General features: G+C 42.1%; 1 protein-coding gene across 1 annotated transcript in view; it reads right to left on the bottom strand.

Moving 5' to 3' along the window:
- The window catches only part of FAM178B (family with sequence similarity 178 member B), a 425,328-nt gene that overhangs the window by 337,256 nt on the left and 69,219 nt on the right, over positions 1 to 18,853 (bottom strand). The window contains exon 9 of the mRNA XM_088443441.1: positions 10,236 to 10,406. Coding sequence (XP_088299567.1) covers positions 10,236 to 10,406 — 171 coding nt within the window. The remainder of the gene's footprint in view (positions 1 to 10,235; positions 10,407 to 18,853) is intronic.

Here is an 18,853-nt window from a genome sequence, read left to right on the forward strand (position 1 = left end):
AATGGAGATTATTGCATTACATATGTACCATATGAGCCAGACTGTCACATAATTCTTTGTCTAGAGATGCTCTATTTGTTGAAAAATAACAGACAAGACTGTTTGAGTCACCCATCATAGACCACATCAATGCACATTAAGCAGGGAAGGGTTTTCATTGAAGAAACACTACAGTATGTATCAGAGTAGCCCTCACGTACCAGTTATTTTCATTTAGTACAAAACTACAAAATATTTTGGCTATAATGTACTTGGATTTAATGACTTCATTTCAGTGGCTCTTAGATTGTGTTCCCCTCTGAGTAAAGCTCACAAGCACCCAATAATTTATTGGAAGTGACTATGTTGGGCAGAAAACACATACTTTAGTAAATCAGTAATGTCACAAAAGAGTAGTAATAGCAATGTTAATAATGGTAAAAAAATCCCTTGTATATAATAGATTAGATGGGATTAGATTATTAACAGTCATATCTAGCATTTGAAATTCAAGTGTGACAAACAGCATTTCTTAGTCCTTACAATACAACCATGTAGTTCAATTACTGTATAGTACATGAGAGAGAATTGAGCCATTGTTTTTATAAGTGTCAAGTAATATACTCTTTTCATGAATATTTAGAATATTCCCTATAAGGCCGCTAAGGTAGTGAAATCCACATTTACCTACACAGTGCATTCTCTATGTGTCACTAAGAGCCCTATTCATCATCACTTCATTTCTACAAAAGCAGGTGACAATGAACATAAATGAAGGTAAATTGGCGGAATGGCCGGCTCATCCCATACACTAGTATGGGGACAGAATTCATCAAGCTCTGAAAATACAATATTTTCAGAGCTTGATTGCAGGAGCATGTGCCATCTTCAGATGGCGAGAGCTCCCGCTACCCGCTCCTTTCCTATGGGAAGGAGTTCCGGGTTGCAAAGAGGGATCCTTTCGTACCCCTCTACCCCTGTCCGGCTCCTTCCGCTGGATGTCAAGGCTCTTGTGCGCATGCTTGACCTGTAGGTCACACATGCGCACTTTTCTGAAAGGAGCAGTGAAGCAGCTCGCGGGGACAGCGATAATTAACATCATGAATAGACCCCTAAGTAAAATACAAATGTCACCCACACACAAATATTTAAATACCCCAACACTTCTCTTCAAAAGTGCTGTGAATCTTCTCCATGGGACTGTATTTGGCAGGCTGGGTCAGTAGTCCCACTTCATTTGCTTTCAATGTAAGTGTGCCAAATAGGTGGCTGGGCCATACTGGTCTGCTGTATACATCTGCATCATTTGCGCAGTCACACACTGTTTATATAGGGTGTGCAGGCCTTTTCTGTTCACATGCGTAACTCCTCATCCCACCTTTACTCCACCTTCGCTTGGTGTGTGGTTCCAGAACACCTGTCCATACACTTCCTCCTTCATTGTTCTGCTGCATGCTTTTCCCCTCCCTCCAAATGTGAGGTCTCTAACTATCATCCCAGGCTCTCCCTCTGTGTTTACTGTACTTCTCTGTCTACAATTTTGTATGTGTATCCCAGTCTTCCCATGTCTGCCTCTGATGTCCCATTGTGTATCTATCTCCTCTTTGTGTATCTGTCCCTTTCTTTTATGTTTCTGTCTCTAATTTTGTATTTGCATATCTGTCACCCCAACTATGTAGCTCTGTCAACCCCCCTTTATGTGTGCAACAATAAATTAGATAAGTTTACTAAATATACATGTTTTTAACAGATATAAGGATATGTTAGTACATCTAATATCTGTGTTTAATTGCGGACTTAGGTGAATAAAAGAGATCGATTGGGTTTATTGTTTGCTGAATTGAAGACAGCCTTGTGATAGCTATATTAGAACCACCCAATGACCTCTGCCTGGGTGCTATTTAAACCACCTAGTGAAAGAAAGAGAGCGTCTCTGCTTGAAAAAGGCTACAGCGGTAGTCGAAACGCGTTGCTGCTTTGTTTTAAAGATTACTGGGGCTCCAGCTCAACTACTGTTGCTCGCTGATCGTCCACTTTGTGATCATCACCTAATACCCACCTGTCGCTACAAACTCTACACAGCCAGGCTACTATTGAGACAGGAGCTGATTGCGGAAGCTGGCCGCTAACTAATGCCCCCTGTGTTCCTCACGCTGTTAGGCTAACATGGAGATGGATGCTGCTTGCGATCACAGAATCCCAGCACACGTTGTCACCACACAGCGCTGGGCTCACAGCTACTATACAGGTACAGCATTGGGGTGCGGTGGGCCAGCGGCAGGGCAGTGTCTAGACCTCATATATTTGTCAGCGCTCCTCTGAGACTGTGTAATTACAGACGTTTCTGGGTGACACTGGAACCTACACTAGACCGCAAAACGGCTGAACTCATAGGCGAATGCAGGGGGGGTTTCCATCTGCCTAGAAACCCCCCTCCCCAGCACATACCATGACCACAGTAGAAATAGTAATATAATAGAATTTTACTAGTGCTGCATGTTCTTCTCAGTGTCACAAATGAAATAATTAGCACCACCTGTGGATCTTTTAACATGTATCAGCCAGTAATAAATAACCTGTGCACCAACTAGGAGATCTGGAAAACAAGCACTGTTAGGGATGCACTGCTATAGAGCCCAATATGTACATATATGTCCAGGGAAGTGCTAGGTTCTTCTGCTGCTCCTCCAGGCTTCGGGACTTTCTCCAATGCTCTGGAATGGTGCCCACATCTAAAATAAATACATTCAGCTCAGCCAGGATGGCTTACTGCCGCATCAAATGACTTACTGTGATCCTGTATATGCTGGAATTATGACACAATACAAATTGTATGACGCATATAAAAGCTGGATAAGTACTAATTCTGCCCTCTTCATGGACTGGCCACACTCGCTCTAAAATCAAGCATTTGGAAACCCCCCTCTACAAATCCTGAGTTTGCCACTGGAACTGTCACATATTAGATAAGTCGGCCTAGTTGTTCTATTATCCTGACACTCATCTAGACAGACTAATTGTTTTTTACTCCCTCTCCATTTTCAACATCCAGAAGGAGAACTAGTATTCAATACTGCCTACTTCACATTTTTGAGAGGGAGTATCCCCAGGGAATCACCTTTCAGACATTGATTAATAAGTATCAGTTATGTGGCAACGATAAACCACAATCAGGAATCTGTTACTTAAACAGCAACAATTTGTATTCCCAAACTGATACCTTTTGATACATTTTAATATAAATATATATATATATATTTTATTTATTTTTTTACGAGTCTGATCAACTCTTCTCTTCTTTTCCTTTTTTTTCATGTTTTAATATAGTTTTTGTGCAAAGTCACCATATGATGTGCATAATATGTATTTAGTATTATGTTATATACAGTATGTCTCCTTTAATTATATGTTCTATATATGTGTTTATTTATTCATTTATTTATTTTGTGATTTAAAGGTCATATATTAAAATGATAATTATTCATCACTTTTTTTGTCTTTGGATGGCACATTTATCCCAGCATGAGAGATTAAGTGCAGTATATCTTTATTGTTGTATTCTATTAGTGGGGTTGGCAAATAACCGCTTCCTATACTGCTGCATTATTTCCCGATCCTCTCGCTCATTTAGCGCTTGGTATCCACTTATTTATTTCCCCCTTTATGCGTGTGTGTTTTTGTCTCTGCATTATTGGGATGGGTCCTTTCTTTCTCTCCATTTTTGTATATGTCTCCTTTTACAGTACTTATTGTCTTTATGACCCACCTTCTTCCATTTTCCCGAAACCATACAACCCACTTTTACCCCCCAACCTCCACAAGGGTGTCCCATATGCCCAAGCATTCACACCTCTATGTCCTCAGCTGTATCTCCTTCCTCTGATATTACCCTGCAGCAGGTGTTGGATGCCGTGAATGCCAGTGAAAAACACTCTGCAGATTGGACTGGAGAGCTGCAGTTTGACTCATCCATTATACATCTGTATTTACAATGCGTCCGTGAATGGGTTGGCAAGGTTGAGATGCGCATCTCTACTTTGGAAGATTCTGTGTCTCCATTAAAAGAGAAGATGGGCACACTGGATTCGCAAATGGCTGCTGTGCAACAGAAGCTGTCCGGCATGGAGGCAAGTCTCCGACGTAAGATTGTGCAGTTTGAGGAAGGCACCCAACCTGAAGAATTCCTGGGAAAATTAATGCTGGACACTTATGGCCGTGACGCCTTTACTTTGCATTTTGGAAAGGTCTCAAAGTTTCCCCACCAGAGTATTACCACCTGGTGCCCCTCCCCGTACCTTCATAGCTAGATTTCTCCACTACCAGGCCCAGGATACTGTTCTGCAATTGGTGCAAGGGTTCCCTGGAATCCAATGAATACTGTAATTCTGTGTACCTAGACTTCACTGTGCACGTACAGATGGACTGGGCTCAATTTCTACCCGTGAAGAGACATTGGCATGACTTAAAACTCCCATATGCCATGCTCTTTCCCACCAAATTGAGTCGCTGCTGATGGAGAAACCACATTTTTATGTCTCCAAGGGAAGCTGCCCTGTGGGTCAACCGACACATGCCAGGCCGTAGGCAAATGGCTAATGACTCATTCAGTACCTTTCCTTGTTGCCCACGGCTCAGATAATTATAATTTTGTTCCTGTTTCTAGATATGTGGTACTTTGGGGTCTATTTACTAAGCTTTGTTAGGAGATAAAGTGAACTGAGGGAAGGTACCAGGAAATCAGCTCCTAACTGTGACTTTTCAAACACAGCCTGTGATATATCAGTTAGGAGCTGATTGCCTGGTACCTTAGAGTACCTCAGTTCACTTTATCTCCTAACAAAGCTTAGTAAATAGACTGTTTTACATTTGGATAATTATCACTACTGGTTGCTATCCTCTGCAGGTTCAATAACCCCGGAGTTTATTACAGTATTTGTTCACTTTATAATGTTGATGCTTTTATATGCACTACTTCTCTGATGTTTATTTTACTGTTTCTATTGTTCCTTATGCCCTTATGTCCTCCATTACTGCTCTCGGGTATTTGTATTGTGTGTTTTTTTTCTCACTTTCCTGCGACTTATTTCCGGGGCTTATTTGGCTGGAGAGCACCCCCCTGTCTTGGGGTCATTTCAGTTTATTGCTCCACCTAAGCTTTGCGGTGTATAATTCTGCCGCACAACCTATTAGGTTGGTTGTTGGGTTTGGGCTCTAGGTATACTGCAGTTGGTTTTAGGTATACAGGGTGGGGGCATAGGGTGGAATAGCTGTGGTTTTGTTTTTACTGTTTTGGTTTCTTTTCTTTCTTTTTTTCTGTGCTTTATGTTTATTATTATTATTTTTCCTCTATTTTGTGCTTGATGTGTACAAGCATATTCAGTACTTTGTGTTTCCTTTTGGCTGCTTAACTTCTAGAGATCTGTTGATTCATGCTTTCTGCTAGTCCCTAATGTCTGTTAACTAACTTATGGTCCAATCTTGGAATGTCCGGGGAATCTCTGACAAAAGTAAGAGATCCCTTAGTTTTCAAACAGCTTCGTCATTATGGATCTGATATTGTGTGCCTAAATGAGACTCATTTGATGGAGACCAGGCTAATAACTCTAGGCAATCCATGCCTCTCATACTTCTTCCTCTAGAGGGGAATCTAATCTCATATGGAACAGTTTTATGTTAGAATCTGTGCAAAGTGTTTTCTTGAAGTATTGGATTAACTCTATGCCCCTTTTGTTAACTGTTTACATTCCCCAGTCCTATTCTCATGACGCTATGGAAAAAGCTGCCCCGTTTATTGTCTCGTGACAAACCTGTTGTAAGCATGGAGGACTTTAATAATGGTTTGAACCCTGTTTTAGATAGAAAGAGCACTGCCTCGGGCATTCCTTCCTTGGGTAGCAGTCAATTTGTGGTCATTGTGACAAAGCTGGAGCTTGTGGATGCTTGGAGGGCAAGATAGCTGGGTGCGAGACAGTTTTATTGCTTTTTGCTTCCACATCACTCATTATCTAGGATTGACCTGGCCCTGGTCTCTTCTAACTGGCTGCCTAAAATCACATCTGTCATATAGAGTATGAGCATAGGGGGATTGTGGATCATTCCCCACTTGTACTTGGGCTGAATCTCATAAACCAGCATTGGCAACCCTTTTGGAAGCTGACACATTTTGGCTGATGCAAATGGGGGCTGGATCTGAACTGGAGGTTGCATGGCAAGGTTTCTTTCCTGTTAATCAGGACTCGTACCTGTTACGGTGGTGTGGGATGCATTTAAAACCTTTTTAAGAGGTACTCTGATTAAGCATGTTGCTGGACTGGGGGCTTTCTATAAATGTCAAGAGTTAAATTTAGAGATTTTTTTTGTAGAAATTTGGAACTCTCCTATATGGCAGATGGGCTGGAGTCATCTAACATAGTTTGGCTAACTACCCAGAAGGAATGGAATGATCATTTATTAGCTAAAACTCAATGCAGACTGTTATTTGCTGAACATTCACAATATGCTTTTGCATATAGGCCGGGGAGCTCTATTGCCAACTTAGCTAAGGCTGAGTGATCCTAAGAGGCTGTGATAAAGATTCTTGATACTGACAGGGTGGCATGGGTACAGAGCCTGGACACTGCCAAGGTTTTTGTGTAATTTTCTCAAAATCTTTACAAATCTAGATTGCCCTGTAGTTTTGCGGACCTGCAATCCTATCTAGCAGCTATTGCACTCCCCACCTTGTCTGCTATGGCTAGGGATTATTTAGACTCTCCACTGACATTGGAGGAGGACGATGTGGTCATACGGTCCTTCCCTGGCGCTAAGGCTCCTGGACTTGACGGGATGCTATACAAAAAACACACTTGTTTCTATGGGCTCTATTTACTACAATCCGCATATTGAATGCAGATTGTAGTGTGAAATTAATGACTGAATTCGCATTGCGAATTCAGGCAATATCATAGGGATTCACTTCTCTGCCCTCCTGCTATGGTGACTTCTGAGCCTCCCCTCATCTTCCTCCCTCCACCCTGCCCCCCTGCCGCACTGTGGGAGCAGCCAATGTCTGCAGCCCTTTATATATATATGTGTCAACTGTATATACTGTATATATATCTATATGTGTATATATATGTATGTATATATATATAAAAAAAAAATCAGCGTGTTATGAGTTAAATGAGACTTCACACCAAGAGTCTGTATACATAGGTACTTTCCATGCACAAAATTGCTCCCACTGGACCCGAAATGGGAGGTTCCAGGATAGGAAAGAGTAGGGGTCATGATCATCATCATTAAACTGAAACCCGCCACCCCCCCCCCCCCCCCGAATGAAATGTCTAGATTCGCCCCTGGTTAGCATACTTACCACCCCTGTGGGCATCTTCATTCATCGGCATATGAACCGCCTTTATTTCATACCCATTCCCATTTGAGAACTATTACAGAGACAAAGCAGTGTTATGAGCTGGTGAAGGTGGCGGAGAGGTGACACGGCATATGCCAGGTCTGATATACTGGTATAATCATAAAGTGAGAATGTCTTTTTCATTAATGACAGCTGTTTCTCTTCAATGAAAATAAAACAGAAGTATATTTGGCTGGTTTACCTTAGGTGATAAATGCCTTTAGTGCTCATCCCCCTAAGACTGACTGCAATTTGTTCATCTGGTATTCACAAGCCCACATTTGGTTTGCTGCATTACTATTAGCATTTGAAATGAAACAATCTCCAAAGGAGGAAACAAATAGGACACTTCTCTCCTGTACTGTATTACTAAGCAAAGACAGGGAATCACCTGGCTGTGTGCGAACAAGTTACCATTTCAAAGATATTGTACTTTGCCGCAAAAATTAATTTTAAACATTTAAAAAAGAGAACATGTTAAAAATGCATTAGAGTTAATTACTTTTGACAGTCTGCACTTTGATCTGTTATTGCTGCTACTGACATAGGGCCTGATTCCAAGATTTCTGTAATGCCATGCGATTGTTATCCATTCCGTATGAGCGAATGGCGCACTGCGCACGCTCAGTGGATGTATTAGGATCACGCTCACACAGAGGATTCACTCTCAAAGTGAGTGACAGGTATTCGCATTTGGGGAGGTACCGGGGGATGGTTTGGCAAACGTAGGCATGTCGGACCGTTTCATGGGCGTGCATAAATTAGCCATGGTGATTTTTACAAGCTGCATGGCTGCCCAATCTGAGTCGATGTTTGCACTGTTGTACGTTACCTGACATGAGAAGGTAGCGGTTGACGTCCCTGTGCTCCGCTAAGCGATGGATGGCATTAGCATATTTTTGCAATCACGATTTGTAAGAAATCGCAGTTGCCATTGCATTAATGTAAATTTCGGAATCAGGCTAATAATAAAGACAGCTTTTCACATTTTTAGCAGTAATTGTATTAGTACAACATTTTGCGTCGCTATAAGCCTTTATTACAGAAATTATTGTTTATACCTACTGCATGATGACCTTTTTAGGACATTGCAAGTGATATCATCACTAGTAAAGCAAAGTATAATATATATATATATATATATATATATATATATTTTGATGTGCATAAAATAAATAAACAATGTAAAAGAAACAATTGTCACAGAGGTAATAGCACTATTTAGCACTGAAAAGTAACATATAAAAATAGAAATTGCCCTCAAAGTGTGGGAGCAACGGCCAGAACAGCCTGATTATGTCAGTATCACGAGAAGATATTTCCTTTATGCTTACACTGTAGTGAGAGAGGGAGTGTAATTACGTGTGTACATGGAAATGTGTTTTAATGTTGTACAAAATAGAATTTAAAAAAAAAAAATTCAATTAAATTTTAATATTCATTTCTTACTAACAAAGTGTTCAAGATACGTGCATTCTGCTCTTATAAAGAGAATAGATGTAACTAGACATAAACAGGCATTAACAATACTTACTATGTTAAAAATGGATATTATATTCAATTTAAATAGTAATGGGCTGATTCAGAGTTGGGAGCAAGCAATAAAAAAGGAGGAACTTTACACCCTGGCAAACCCATGCTGCACTGCAGGTGGGGCAGCAGTAAAATGTACTAGAGCAGAGGTTCCCAAAGGCAGCCCTCAAGGCTCCCCAACAGTTCAGGTTTTAGAGATATCCATTTAAGCACAGGTGATTATATCAAATTGGGCAGCACAGACGGTGTAATGGTTAGCATTACTGCACCAAAGCACTGAGGACGTTGGTTCGATACCCACTACGGCCCTAACTGTGTGGAGTTTGCATATTCTCCCTGTGCTTGCGTGGGTTTCCTCCGGGTACTCCGGTTTCCTTCCACACTCCAAAAATATACTGGTAGGTTAATTGACTCCTAACAAACATTACCCCTAGTGTGTATGTGAGCATATGGTAGGGAATATAGATTGTAAGCTCCACTGGGGCAGGGACTGATGTGAATGGCCGAATATTCTATGTACAGTGCTGCAGAATATGTGTGCGCTATATAAATAATTGGTAAATAAATAAATTGACTTTGGCATTAATTAAATCACCTGTGCTCAACCATGGATATCTCTAAAATCTGAACTGTTGGGGAGCCTTGAGGACCCTGATTGGGAACCTCTGTACTAGGGGATTGCACAAATCTAAATTGCAGTGTAAAAGTAAAGTATTTGCAACATTGTTTGTCCAAGTGCAAAGTACTCCTTGTATCTATTTATTTAGCTTTGCCCATAGCTCTGAATCATCCACTATGATTCCTTAATTGCACCCAGTGTCAGAGTGATTAGCATTTCTGGCTCGCTGTGAGGGTACACTCTATTCTGGCCCAGCATGCTGTGTGGAGTTTGTATATTCTCCCCACGTTAATGTGGCTGTTATTTGTGCTCTGGTTTCCACCCATGCTGAAAAGGTATACTTGTAGCTTATTTAGCTGCTGACACTGATGTGTGTTTGGTGTGGACATAACCCAGGGAAACAAAACTGGCAAACTCCAATAGGATACATCTATCTGAAATGTTCTAATTGCACAGTGCTGCAGAAATAGTTGGTGCTGTTATATATCTCAAAATTAATGGATGTTACCAATATGGTTTAATAGTGACTTCACAAACTAAAGAATGCAGCTTCAAATACCAACAAACACAGGTAAAGAGTTGGAAAAAAAACCCAAATCTATTATTTAGCTGTCAGCACCAGAAATACAAACTTTTAATACAGTATAAGTGCAAATAAAAGTGACACCAAGCAGAGTGAAGGGAAATGATTGTGATTTTGGTTCAGGATACCTGAGAAATAGCTCTTCTGCTGGGGTTTGGGCCTTGACTTCTGAAACATCAAGCTCCCAAAGTTCATTCTTGCGGCTAAAGTGTAGAACCTGAGCTAGGAAAAAGACCTCTTCTCCTGGAGGTGTGGATGGAAATCCCTCAGAGTACACCAGGAATGTGTGGTCAGAGAGCCTGAGATAAAAAAAATACCTATGTTACAAAGTAATCAGGTCTACACGTACCTCATATTTCCCAAGTATCAAATATTTTCCCCACTAAAATTATAATAATAATAACAGCTCCATAAAGTATATAAACTAGTATGGAGGAAATGCAGAAAATAGATATAATTTTATAAGGTGCGTCTAATGACACGCAATGCACTTGGCCACCGTTGGTTGGACGCACATTTTGCATCCTCATGACCTAGCCAATGACAGGTCCAAAATACTAACACTAATAACCTTTTAAAAGCATTATCGCAATACTTTTAATATAGCATCATTCAGAGGGAATCTTTGGTATTATAGTGTTATCACATTTTCCCTTTCTGCCTTGTTCTAATCAATCTTCTGTCCTGCTTCTGTCAATCCCTGCATGCCTGTGTTGGTCCTTGCATCCCTTTAAATTACAAAAGCTTTCACATATTTCTTGCTAATATAGTCCATATAGAAAGAAACGCATTAGGTCTTGTTCACAGACACTACTGATGACTTCTTAAGTCAGATAAGCTCAATTCTTTATATATTGAATCCTCCTACCACCTGATTACATGGAGTTATTGAGACCAATTGCTGATTCACAGTATTCTGGATTGTAAGGGATCCTCAGACAAGGGTTATTTCTACATATTTAACATGCATTACCTTTAGGAATCACTAGCTTTGTCAGAGGTGCTGAGGTCTTGTCAGCCCAGTTTTGCAGAATTTATCCCAAGGGAAGGGAGTCTAACGCAACACATGTATTCACCAGTGACCCCCGCAAGGGAATATGGACTTTGCTTTTACTCTACATCGTTCGCGTACCCAAGGATAAGTATCAGACGTGACTCGTGGAGTTGTGCAGAACATCAGAATACTGAAGAAGTGATAGGCAGGAATGAAGTCAGAAGCAGACAGAGTCTGGGCAGGCAGCAGACAAGAATGGGCAATATTCAGTCAGAGATTGAGGCTTGGAGAAGTCAGAATAAGTGAGATGTAGTCCCGGGTCAGGGCAGGCAGATATCACAGAGGAGCCCAATAATCAAGCCGAGGTCAGAGTTGGAGAAGTCTGAGCAAGTCAAGGAACAATCCGGGTAGGTAACAGAAGTTACTGCAGATCAGCTAAAGCAGAGCAGGTATCATACAGGAAGCAGGAAACATACCCAGCAGTGAATGGATGGCAGAATGTCTACCTACTAAGCACTGTTCCAATGGGTGTAGTAGGCATTACCACCGGCTGCATGGCCGGCGGTTCAAATCCCGACAGCGGCAGCCCGACAAGGGTGAAGATCCCGATCGTCCTAAAGGTAAGTATAAACTAACCTAATTGAACCCCCTAACCCTCCTTTAGGGTGACTAACCCTAACCTCCCCCCCCTGTGCCTAACCCTAATCCCCACTCTAAGTGCCTAAACTTAACTCCCCCTTCCCCGCAGCCTAAACCTAAGTCCCCCGGGGGGGGTGCCTAACCCTAACCCACCCTTCCCCTAGCCTAAATCTAACCCTCCCGGGGGTTGCCTAGCCCTAAGTCCCCCCGGGAGCCCTAAACCTAACCCTCACCCCCCCCCCGCGGCTGTCCACGCCCGGTCTTCCGCCGTCTGGTTAATGACAGGCATCGAGTTTTCGACGCCTGTCATTAGTACCATGCCGGGATTAGAAAGTCTGGAAGCTGGCGGTCGCCATTTAGACCGTCGGCTTCCAAACTACATCCCGTTCCGGGTGACAGGCGTCAAGTTTTCAACGCCTGTCATTAGTACCACGCCGGGATTAGAAAGCCTGGAAGCCGGCGGTCGGCATTTAGACCGTCGGCTTCCAAACTACATCCCGTTCCAATGAAGAAAATGTATTACCCCTGATGTGAGTTCACTGAGCACTTTATATTAAACACTGTTTTCACTCTGCGTAAATACTGCTCTATTATGTGCCTGCACCTCTCTATTATTTCCACATATTTCAATTACTAAGGCCTCTATTTATTAACATTATTTTTACTAAAATAAAGTGAAAAAGGGTGTTTTCACACCCTTTTCACATTATTTTAGTATCACCTAAAGGGCATTGGAGTATAATTCGTAAAATTCTACTCCAAGCCCTAATTATCACTTATTTTTAGTAAGCAGATCGCATTTCCCATAATTGTAATGGGAAATGTGATCTGGCCAAAGTTACTAAAATAAATTGCGAAAAAATACAGAGGAAAGCCCTGTGATAATAACGCCACCTGGAGGTGGCGTTATCCAGGGTCTTCCCCGGTTACCGGACTCCTGCTCTGATCTAAAACGCAGAGCAGAGCCCGGAGCCGGCCCCAGTGATCAGCTGTGTGGTCTAAACAGACGACACGCTGATACACTGCAAAAAAAATAGTAAAAAAAACAAACTTACCAGAGTCCAGGGACCGGAGATCGGGGCAAATGTCATATCCTACCTCCGGTCAGCTGGTCTCCCATCATGCACTGGATGGGATGTCAGCTGACCGGAGCCACGGAGGACATCACCGGAGCACCGATCATTGGAATTTGTAATTAAGGGAGGGGGGTCGCGTGGGGGGAGGGGAAGGGTTTGCACGGTGATCGCGGGGTGGGGCTTAACGGCGGACGGTCGTGATAAGCGTGTGGAGGGGATTCGCAGGGACAGAGCTTTATCGCAAGCTCTGTCCCTGCAAGGGATTTTTAGTAAATCCCTGTGGTATTGGCTGAATTCGCAATGCGAATTCCGTCGGTAATATCACACCACAATCTGCATAAAAAATGTGGATTGTACGACATAGAGCCCTAAGTATCTAAGTGATGCTCAAGAGATACACACAAATAATATGACTCACAATTGGATCAGTGTAGTATTATGGTGACTTACCTCTGCTCTGCACTGGTTGAGTACTCTCTATGCGTAGATCTGTGGGTGTGTTCAGTGGTACCATCTCCCATACACTGCCCTTCCACTGTATCCTCTGAATTTCTTTCCATCAAGACCATTTGTTTCCTAAGAACAGGAACCATATCTCTTGTTTTAAAATCATAAATACAAACTTCTAATAAATGTTTATCAGCATCTTTCTATACAGCATTGGAGAGGGTGGTTCGCACTGCACATATTTTCTCTGGAGTAGACTTTTGAAACTGTTATGATTTGCCCCACTGTCCCCTGACTTTAAGCACTTATACTCAGTATACAGGATGTAACTACCATCCTTACCATGCAGAGGGCTGTGCTAGAAGGGGAATACAAGGAAGATTCAGGTAAGTATGGACAATATGCAAGATACAAAGAAGGAAAAGCATGGCCAAAAGCAGAAACCAGACTGAGGAAGTGTATGAAGTCAAAGCAGAGCAAGATTTAAAATAAGACACCAAAATAAATGAATGAATAAGGGAGAAGATGAAACAATACAGGCACAAATATATTTATTACAATTGCATCATTATTATTATTATGAATTTACATAAGTAGTACATATAATTGTTTACATGTAATTAAATGGTTAAACACTACAAGCTATCTCTTAATTGAGTGTAATTGTGCATAACTCATTAGCCACAATAACGACACATGTCTGAGTCACCAGACTTAAATGTTAGGCTAATTAGACTGCAGGTGCAAGCCTTCTTTATTTGGCTCTATAAACGGGTCCACATGTGCCCAAGCCTTTCACTGTGTTATTGGAGCCTCAGAGTGCTGTACAGCTGTACAGTACTTAGCCCAAAAGAGATGTATACCTTAGCATACTGACTGCTGTTTATCCTATATCACCTGCATCCTGTTATCTTCAATAATACTTAATCTTGTTTAGAATCAACATGTAGACTAAACTCTTTGCTCACATCCGCTATGCACCTACCAACTTGTAGGCATCTGCCAATCGGTTATAGGCCCAACACTGTGGCTGTGAAGGACACGTTTAATGGGATTACAACTTCGTATTGAAAGTGAAAATGTATTCTCTATTCTCTAAGGGTAAGTATGAGCTTCATAAAATTTAATGGCTCAGAGAACTCCTCTACTTGGAAATGCATCATAAATGCAGTTAAAATATAAGAAGCTGTGGAAGGTCACAATTTATCCAGGAGACAACCCAAATCCCAAGGAGGTGGATAGAGCCATTAGATCCATTGGCTTAGCTGTTGAACAGCAAGTATAGTCTATTATCAAGGGAAGGAATCTGCAAAGGACATGTGGCTAGCCCTGCAAACAGCTTACGAAGATAAGGGTCTTATGAGGAGAATAAACCTTTAGAGGCACTTTGTACAGGACTAAACTAAGTAAATGTAAGGACATGAATGAATACATTGATAAGATGTTGTCCATTACCCAGCAATTGGTGTCCTATGGAGTCAAGCTAGAAGACAAAGGGGTTGCTATGACTATTTTGCAGAACCTGACCCTAGAATTTGATTTTCTGGCAGTGGCATTGGAGTAAAATACCACTGCATTAACTACTGATATTGTAAGGGCAAAGCTGCTTCAGTTCCAGGAACGGATACCTGTGGACAATATTGCTAGAACATCTGCCTTATATACTAGGGACATTAAGTTTAAAAATCAAAAGTAGAAATGCTTCATTTGCCAAAAAGTAGGGCACAAGGCTTCAAATTGCAGTCTAAAAGACTAAAGTGGTATGCAGAAAAAATTATATAAGAAAAGGGAGTCAGCTTTGAGCATAGCAGACAGTCATAGGAGAGACTGCTGGTACAGGGACTCGGGGGTTAATAGACATTTTAGTTGCAATAAAAAATAGTTCAACTCATTGAGTGAATGTGAACCCATCACAGTCAGAGTTACACTGAACCCAAAAATCTAAGGCAAAACTGTAGTCACAGATATTTGTGCCAGACCTTGGAACTCACTGAATCTCCATCAGAATCCTTTAAGAGAAAAACTACAAAATTAACTTTGCAGAAGGCAAGTGTACTGTGCACAATAAGAAAGGGACAATAATAACTACTGCTACCCGATGCCAGCAACTCTATTACTTAGATACTGAACAGTGTTATACAATGGCTGCTGCTGACTCTAGTCAAACCATAGAACTGTGGCATATGTGTTTGGGACATTTAGGATATTAGAACATACAAATACTTGAAGAAGGAATGGTGTTCTCCCCTGTTACAAGCAATCCTGATCGTCCGAAGTATAATAGTTGCCCCTTCCCAAAATCAGCAGCTAAAGCTGAGACACCACTATTGTTGGTAAACATAGATGTATGTGGTCCTATGGAACATTAGTCATTTAGTGGATTCAGGTATTTCATACAATATTTTACAAGGATGACCCATGTGTACTTCCCAAGAGCAAAAAGTGAAGTGATACACAAAATTGTGGACTACAAGAATTTAATAGAAGCTCAAATGGGTTACTAACTGAAGACTCTGAGGGCCTGATTCAGAGCCGGTCACAAGCGCTGAGCGCTCGCAACCGGGTCGATGTTTGCCCACTGGGCATGCACATGACGGAGCCGGCTCTGTCGTGCGCATGCACGAGACCCGGCTAGCGATAGGTTCTTCCGTCGCTCCGGGTCTCGCACCAAAGGGGGCGAGCTGTCGATGGTGATTAAGACAGCTCATCCCATTTGGTAGGTGTGGTGGGGGGTGGCTTCACAAACGGAGGCGTTCCCAAGCGAACGCCTGCCGTTTGTGGGCGGCCCCACTATTAGAGCCAGAAGCTCTCTGGGGCTTGCGGCCACAAGACCCTACCACAAGGGTCTCGTCGCAAGCCCAATGGTCGCGATGGTCTTGACCATCGCGACCATCATCCTGGCCGCTCGCAATAGCTGTGGGTGCTCACCCACAGCTATGCGAGTGGCCAGGAGGCCGCACAAAAAAAAAAAACGCCCAGATTCAGAGCGAGCGCTCTTTCAGAGCGTCCGGCTCTGAATCAGGACCTAAGATCCAACAATGGAGGAGAGTACAAAAACAAGTTTTTTGGAAAATATGTTATAAAACATCTGGTAACCCTGACAGCAAGACAAACGGATTAAAAGTGCCCATACACAGTGCGACAGGCACCTTACGCTGCGACGGCCGATCCAACAGCTGACATATCGGGCGGTCCCCACACATGGATCGATCCACTACCTGACCGCCCGATGTGCCGGAAGCGCACATAGCGCTGCATGGGATCGAACATCGCATCACCAGATCTTATGTGCAGCACGTACGATCTCACGGGAACGCGCACTGGCCGATATCGTGCCCACACATGGTACGATATAGCAGCGATATCGTACCAATCCATCAGATCAGCTGCCATATCACACCGTGTACGGGCAGCTTTAGTGAGCAAATTGTACTATAGTGGAAAAAAACTGTGCAATGCTGAATGATCCTGGCCTTAAAAAATTATTTGGGACTGAGGCAGTTCAAACAGTTGTTTATCATAAGAAGAATGCACCCACTGTTGCAGTAAAAGGGAAAACACAGACTGAAGCGTGAACAGGTAAGAAACCTGACATAAGTCACTTAAGAGTATTTGGTTGCAAAGCTTGTGTACATATTCCAAAAGAAATCACAAGACTGTATTTTTCTTGACTATTGTCTAGAGAGTAAGGGATACACAGTTTGGGACTTTGCTAAAAAAAAAAACAACTTCTTACTGTAAATCCAGAGATGTCATATTTCATGAATCAAACTTTGGGGCGCCTAAGAAATGTGTAATTCTTGAGCTACCTGTTAATACCAATACTTCTAACCTAGAGACTTTCAATTAAACCTTGAAAGCCAACAGCAAACAAGGGCCCTCATTCAGAGCCGCTCGCTAGCGGCCGTACGCTCGTTCCCAGCGATGTTCGCACATCTGCGCATGCATACGGTTTTTAGTACGCATGCGCGAACCAGTCAGTGCGGCCGAAAATCGTTTGTACGCTATATAGCGAGTGCCTGCTATTTTGAGTGACAGAATGAGGCGTATGTGGGTGGTAACAGGGGAAGGTGCTTGAAAACGGGGGAGTGGAATTCAAACGCAGGCGTGCTTAAAGGTCAAAACGGGCGTTTTAAGGGAGTGCATAATTAATACAGCAGCGTCATTGACCACGTCACTTGGTTTTTTTTAACTCAGAACTGCACGCAAAATAGCGGTTGAAAAAAACAACCACAAGAATAGCGAGCAGTTCATACGCTGTACGATGTACTCGATTAATCTAATAAATAGCGGACATGACGTATGGTGCGAGCGGCCAGGGGGCGTTTTTATCAAATAAACGAGCGTATGTTTTGCTCGCTCGTTCAGACTTAGAGGTGTGAACAGACTGCAATGTACGAACGGATCATTTGAATAGCCACCCCTTGTTTTTGAACGAACGACCGCAAATAGCGAACGGCTCTGAATGAGGGCCAAGGTTTTTAACAAGACATAACAAAGGGAAATTTGCCAGTACTGCATTCAAAGTTTATAAGAAGCAAAATTGAGTTATGCATGGTCTGCTATAGATAAAGAAATGGAATATATAAATAAAAATGGGACTTGGACTATTGTGAACAGACCGAATCACCGAAAAACAATTAAAGACAAAAGGATTTTCTGTAGAAAGCTAAATGCAGACGGATCAATTGCCCGTTACAAGGCTTGCCTTGTTGCAAAGGGATTCACTCAAAGGTCCAGAATTTACTACGGTTAAGTGTTCTCCCTGTATTGCGCACGCGCAGCAGTTGTGAGTGACAGGTAGTCAGCATTTGTTGGAGGTAACAAGTGGTGTTTAGGCAAACGCGTCCGTGCCAGACCGATTAGACTACGTTTCATGGGAGAGCATAAATAGCCATTGTGATCTCCTTTGCAGCATGAAAGCTCTCAGCATGTCAGAAGAGATGTAGTGTTTGAGGCAGGTCAGACTTCACTTAGAAGCTGCGTGGCTGCCCAATCTGTGTAGATGTTCCTGATGTTTATACAGTTGTACGTCATCGGACGACTATGAGGAGGCAGCCGTGGGCATCCCTATGCTTTGGAAGGCATTAGCATATTTTTGCAATTGCGACCCGTAAGAGATAGCAGTTGAGATTGCATTAGCGTACATTTCTGAATCAGGCCCTTTGTTTCCAAAAGGAAAAACATGCCTTCTTCAGAAATCATTAGATAGCTTAGAACAAACTGGCAGATGTTGGTACATCAAACTAGACACTGTATTGCTAGAAATTAACTTTGCCTGTACCATAAAACCATAGAAGGAAAGCTATTACTTATCGTTGATGACATGGATGATTTATTACTAGTTGGTCAAGAAAGTCACATTGAAAATATAAAGAGACTTTTAGGAGAAAAAATCAAATTGATAGACCTAGGCCCTGCAAATCACCTGCTGTGTATAAGGATTTTTCAAAAACTAAAAGCTGGAACTATCAGCACAGACCAGCAAAACTAAATTGAAACTGTACTACTGAAATATGGTATGTTGGATGCAAAACCAGTGTATATTCCTGTTGACAAAAGTACAAAACTAACTAGAAGCATGTACCCA

Source organism: Taudactylus pleione, unplaced genomic scaffold, assembly GCF_031769625.1.
Source record: "Taudactylus pleione unplaced genomic scaffold, aTauple2 ptg000329l, whole genome shotgun sequence".
Taxonomy (NCBI): Eukaryota; Metazoa; Chordata; class Amphibia; order Anura; family Myobatrachidae; genus Taudactylus; species Taudactylus pleione.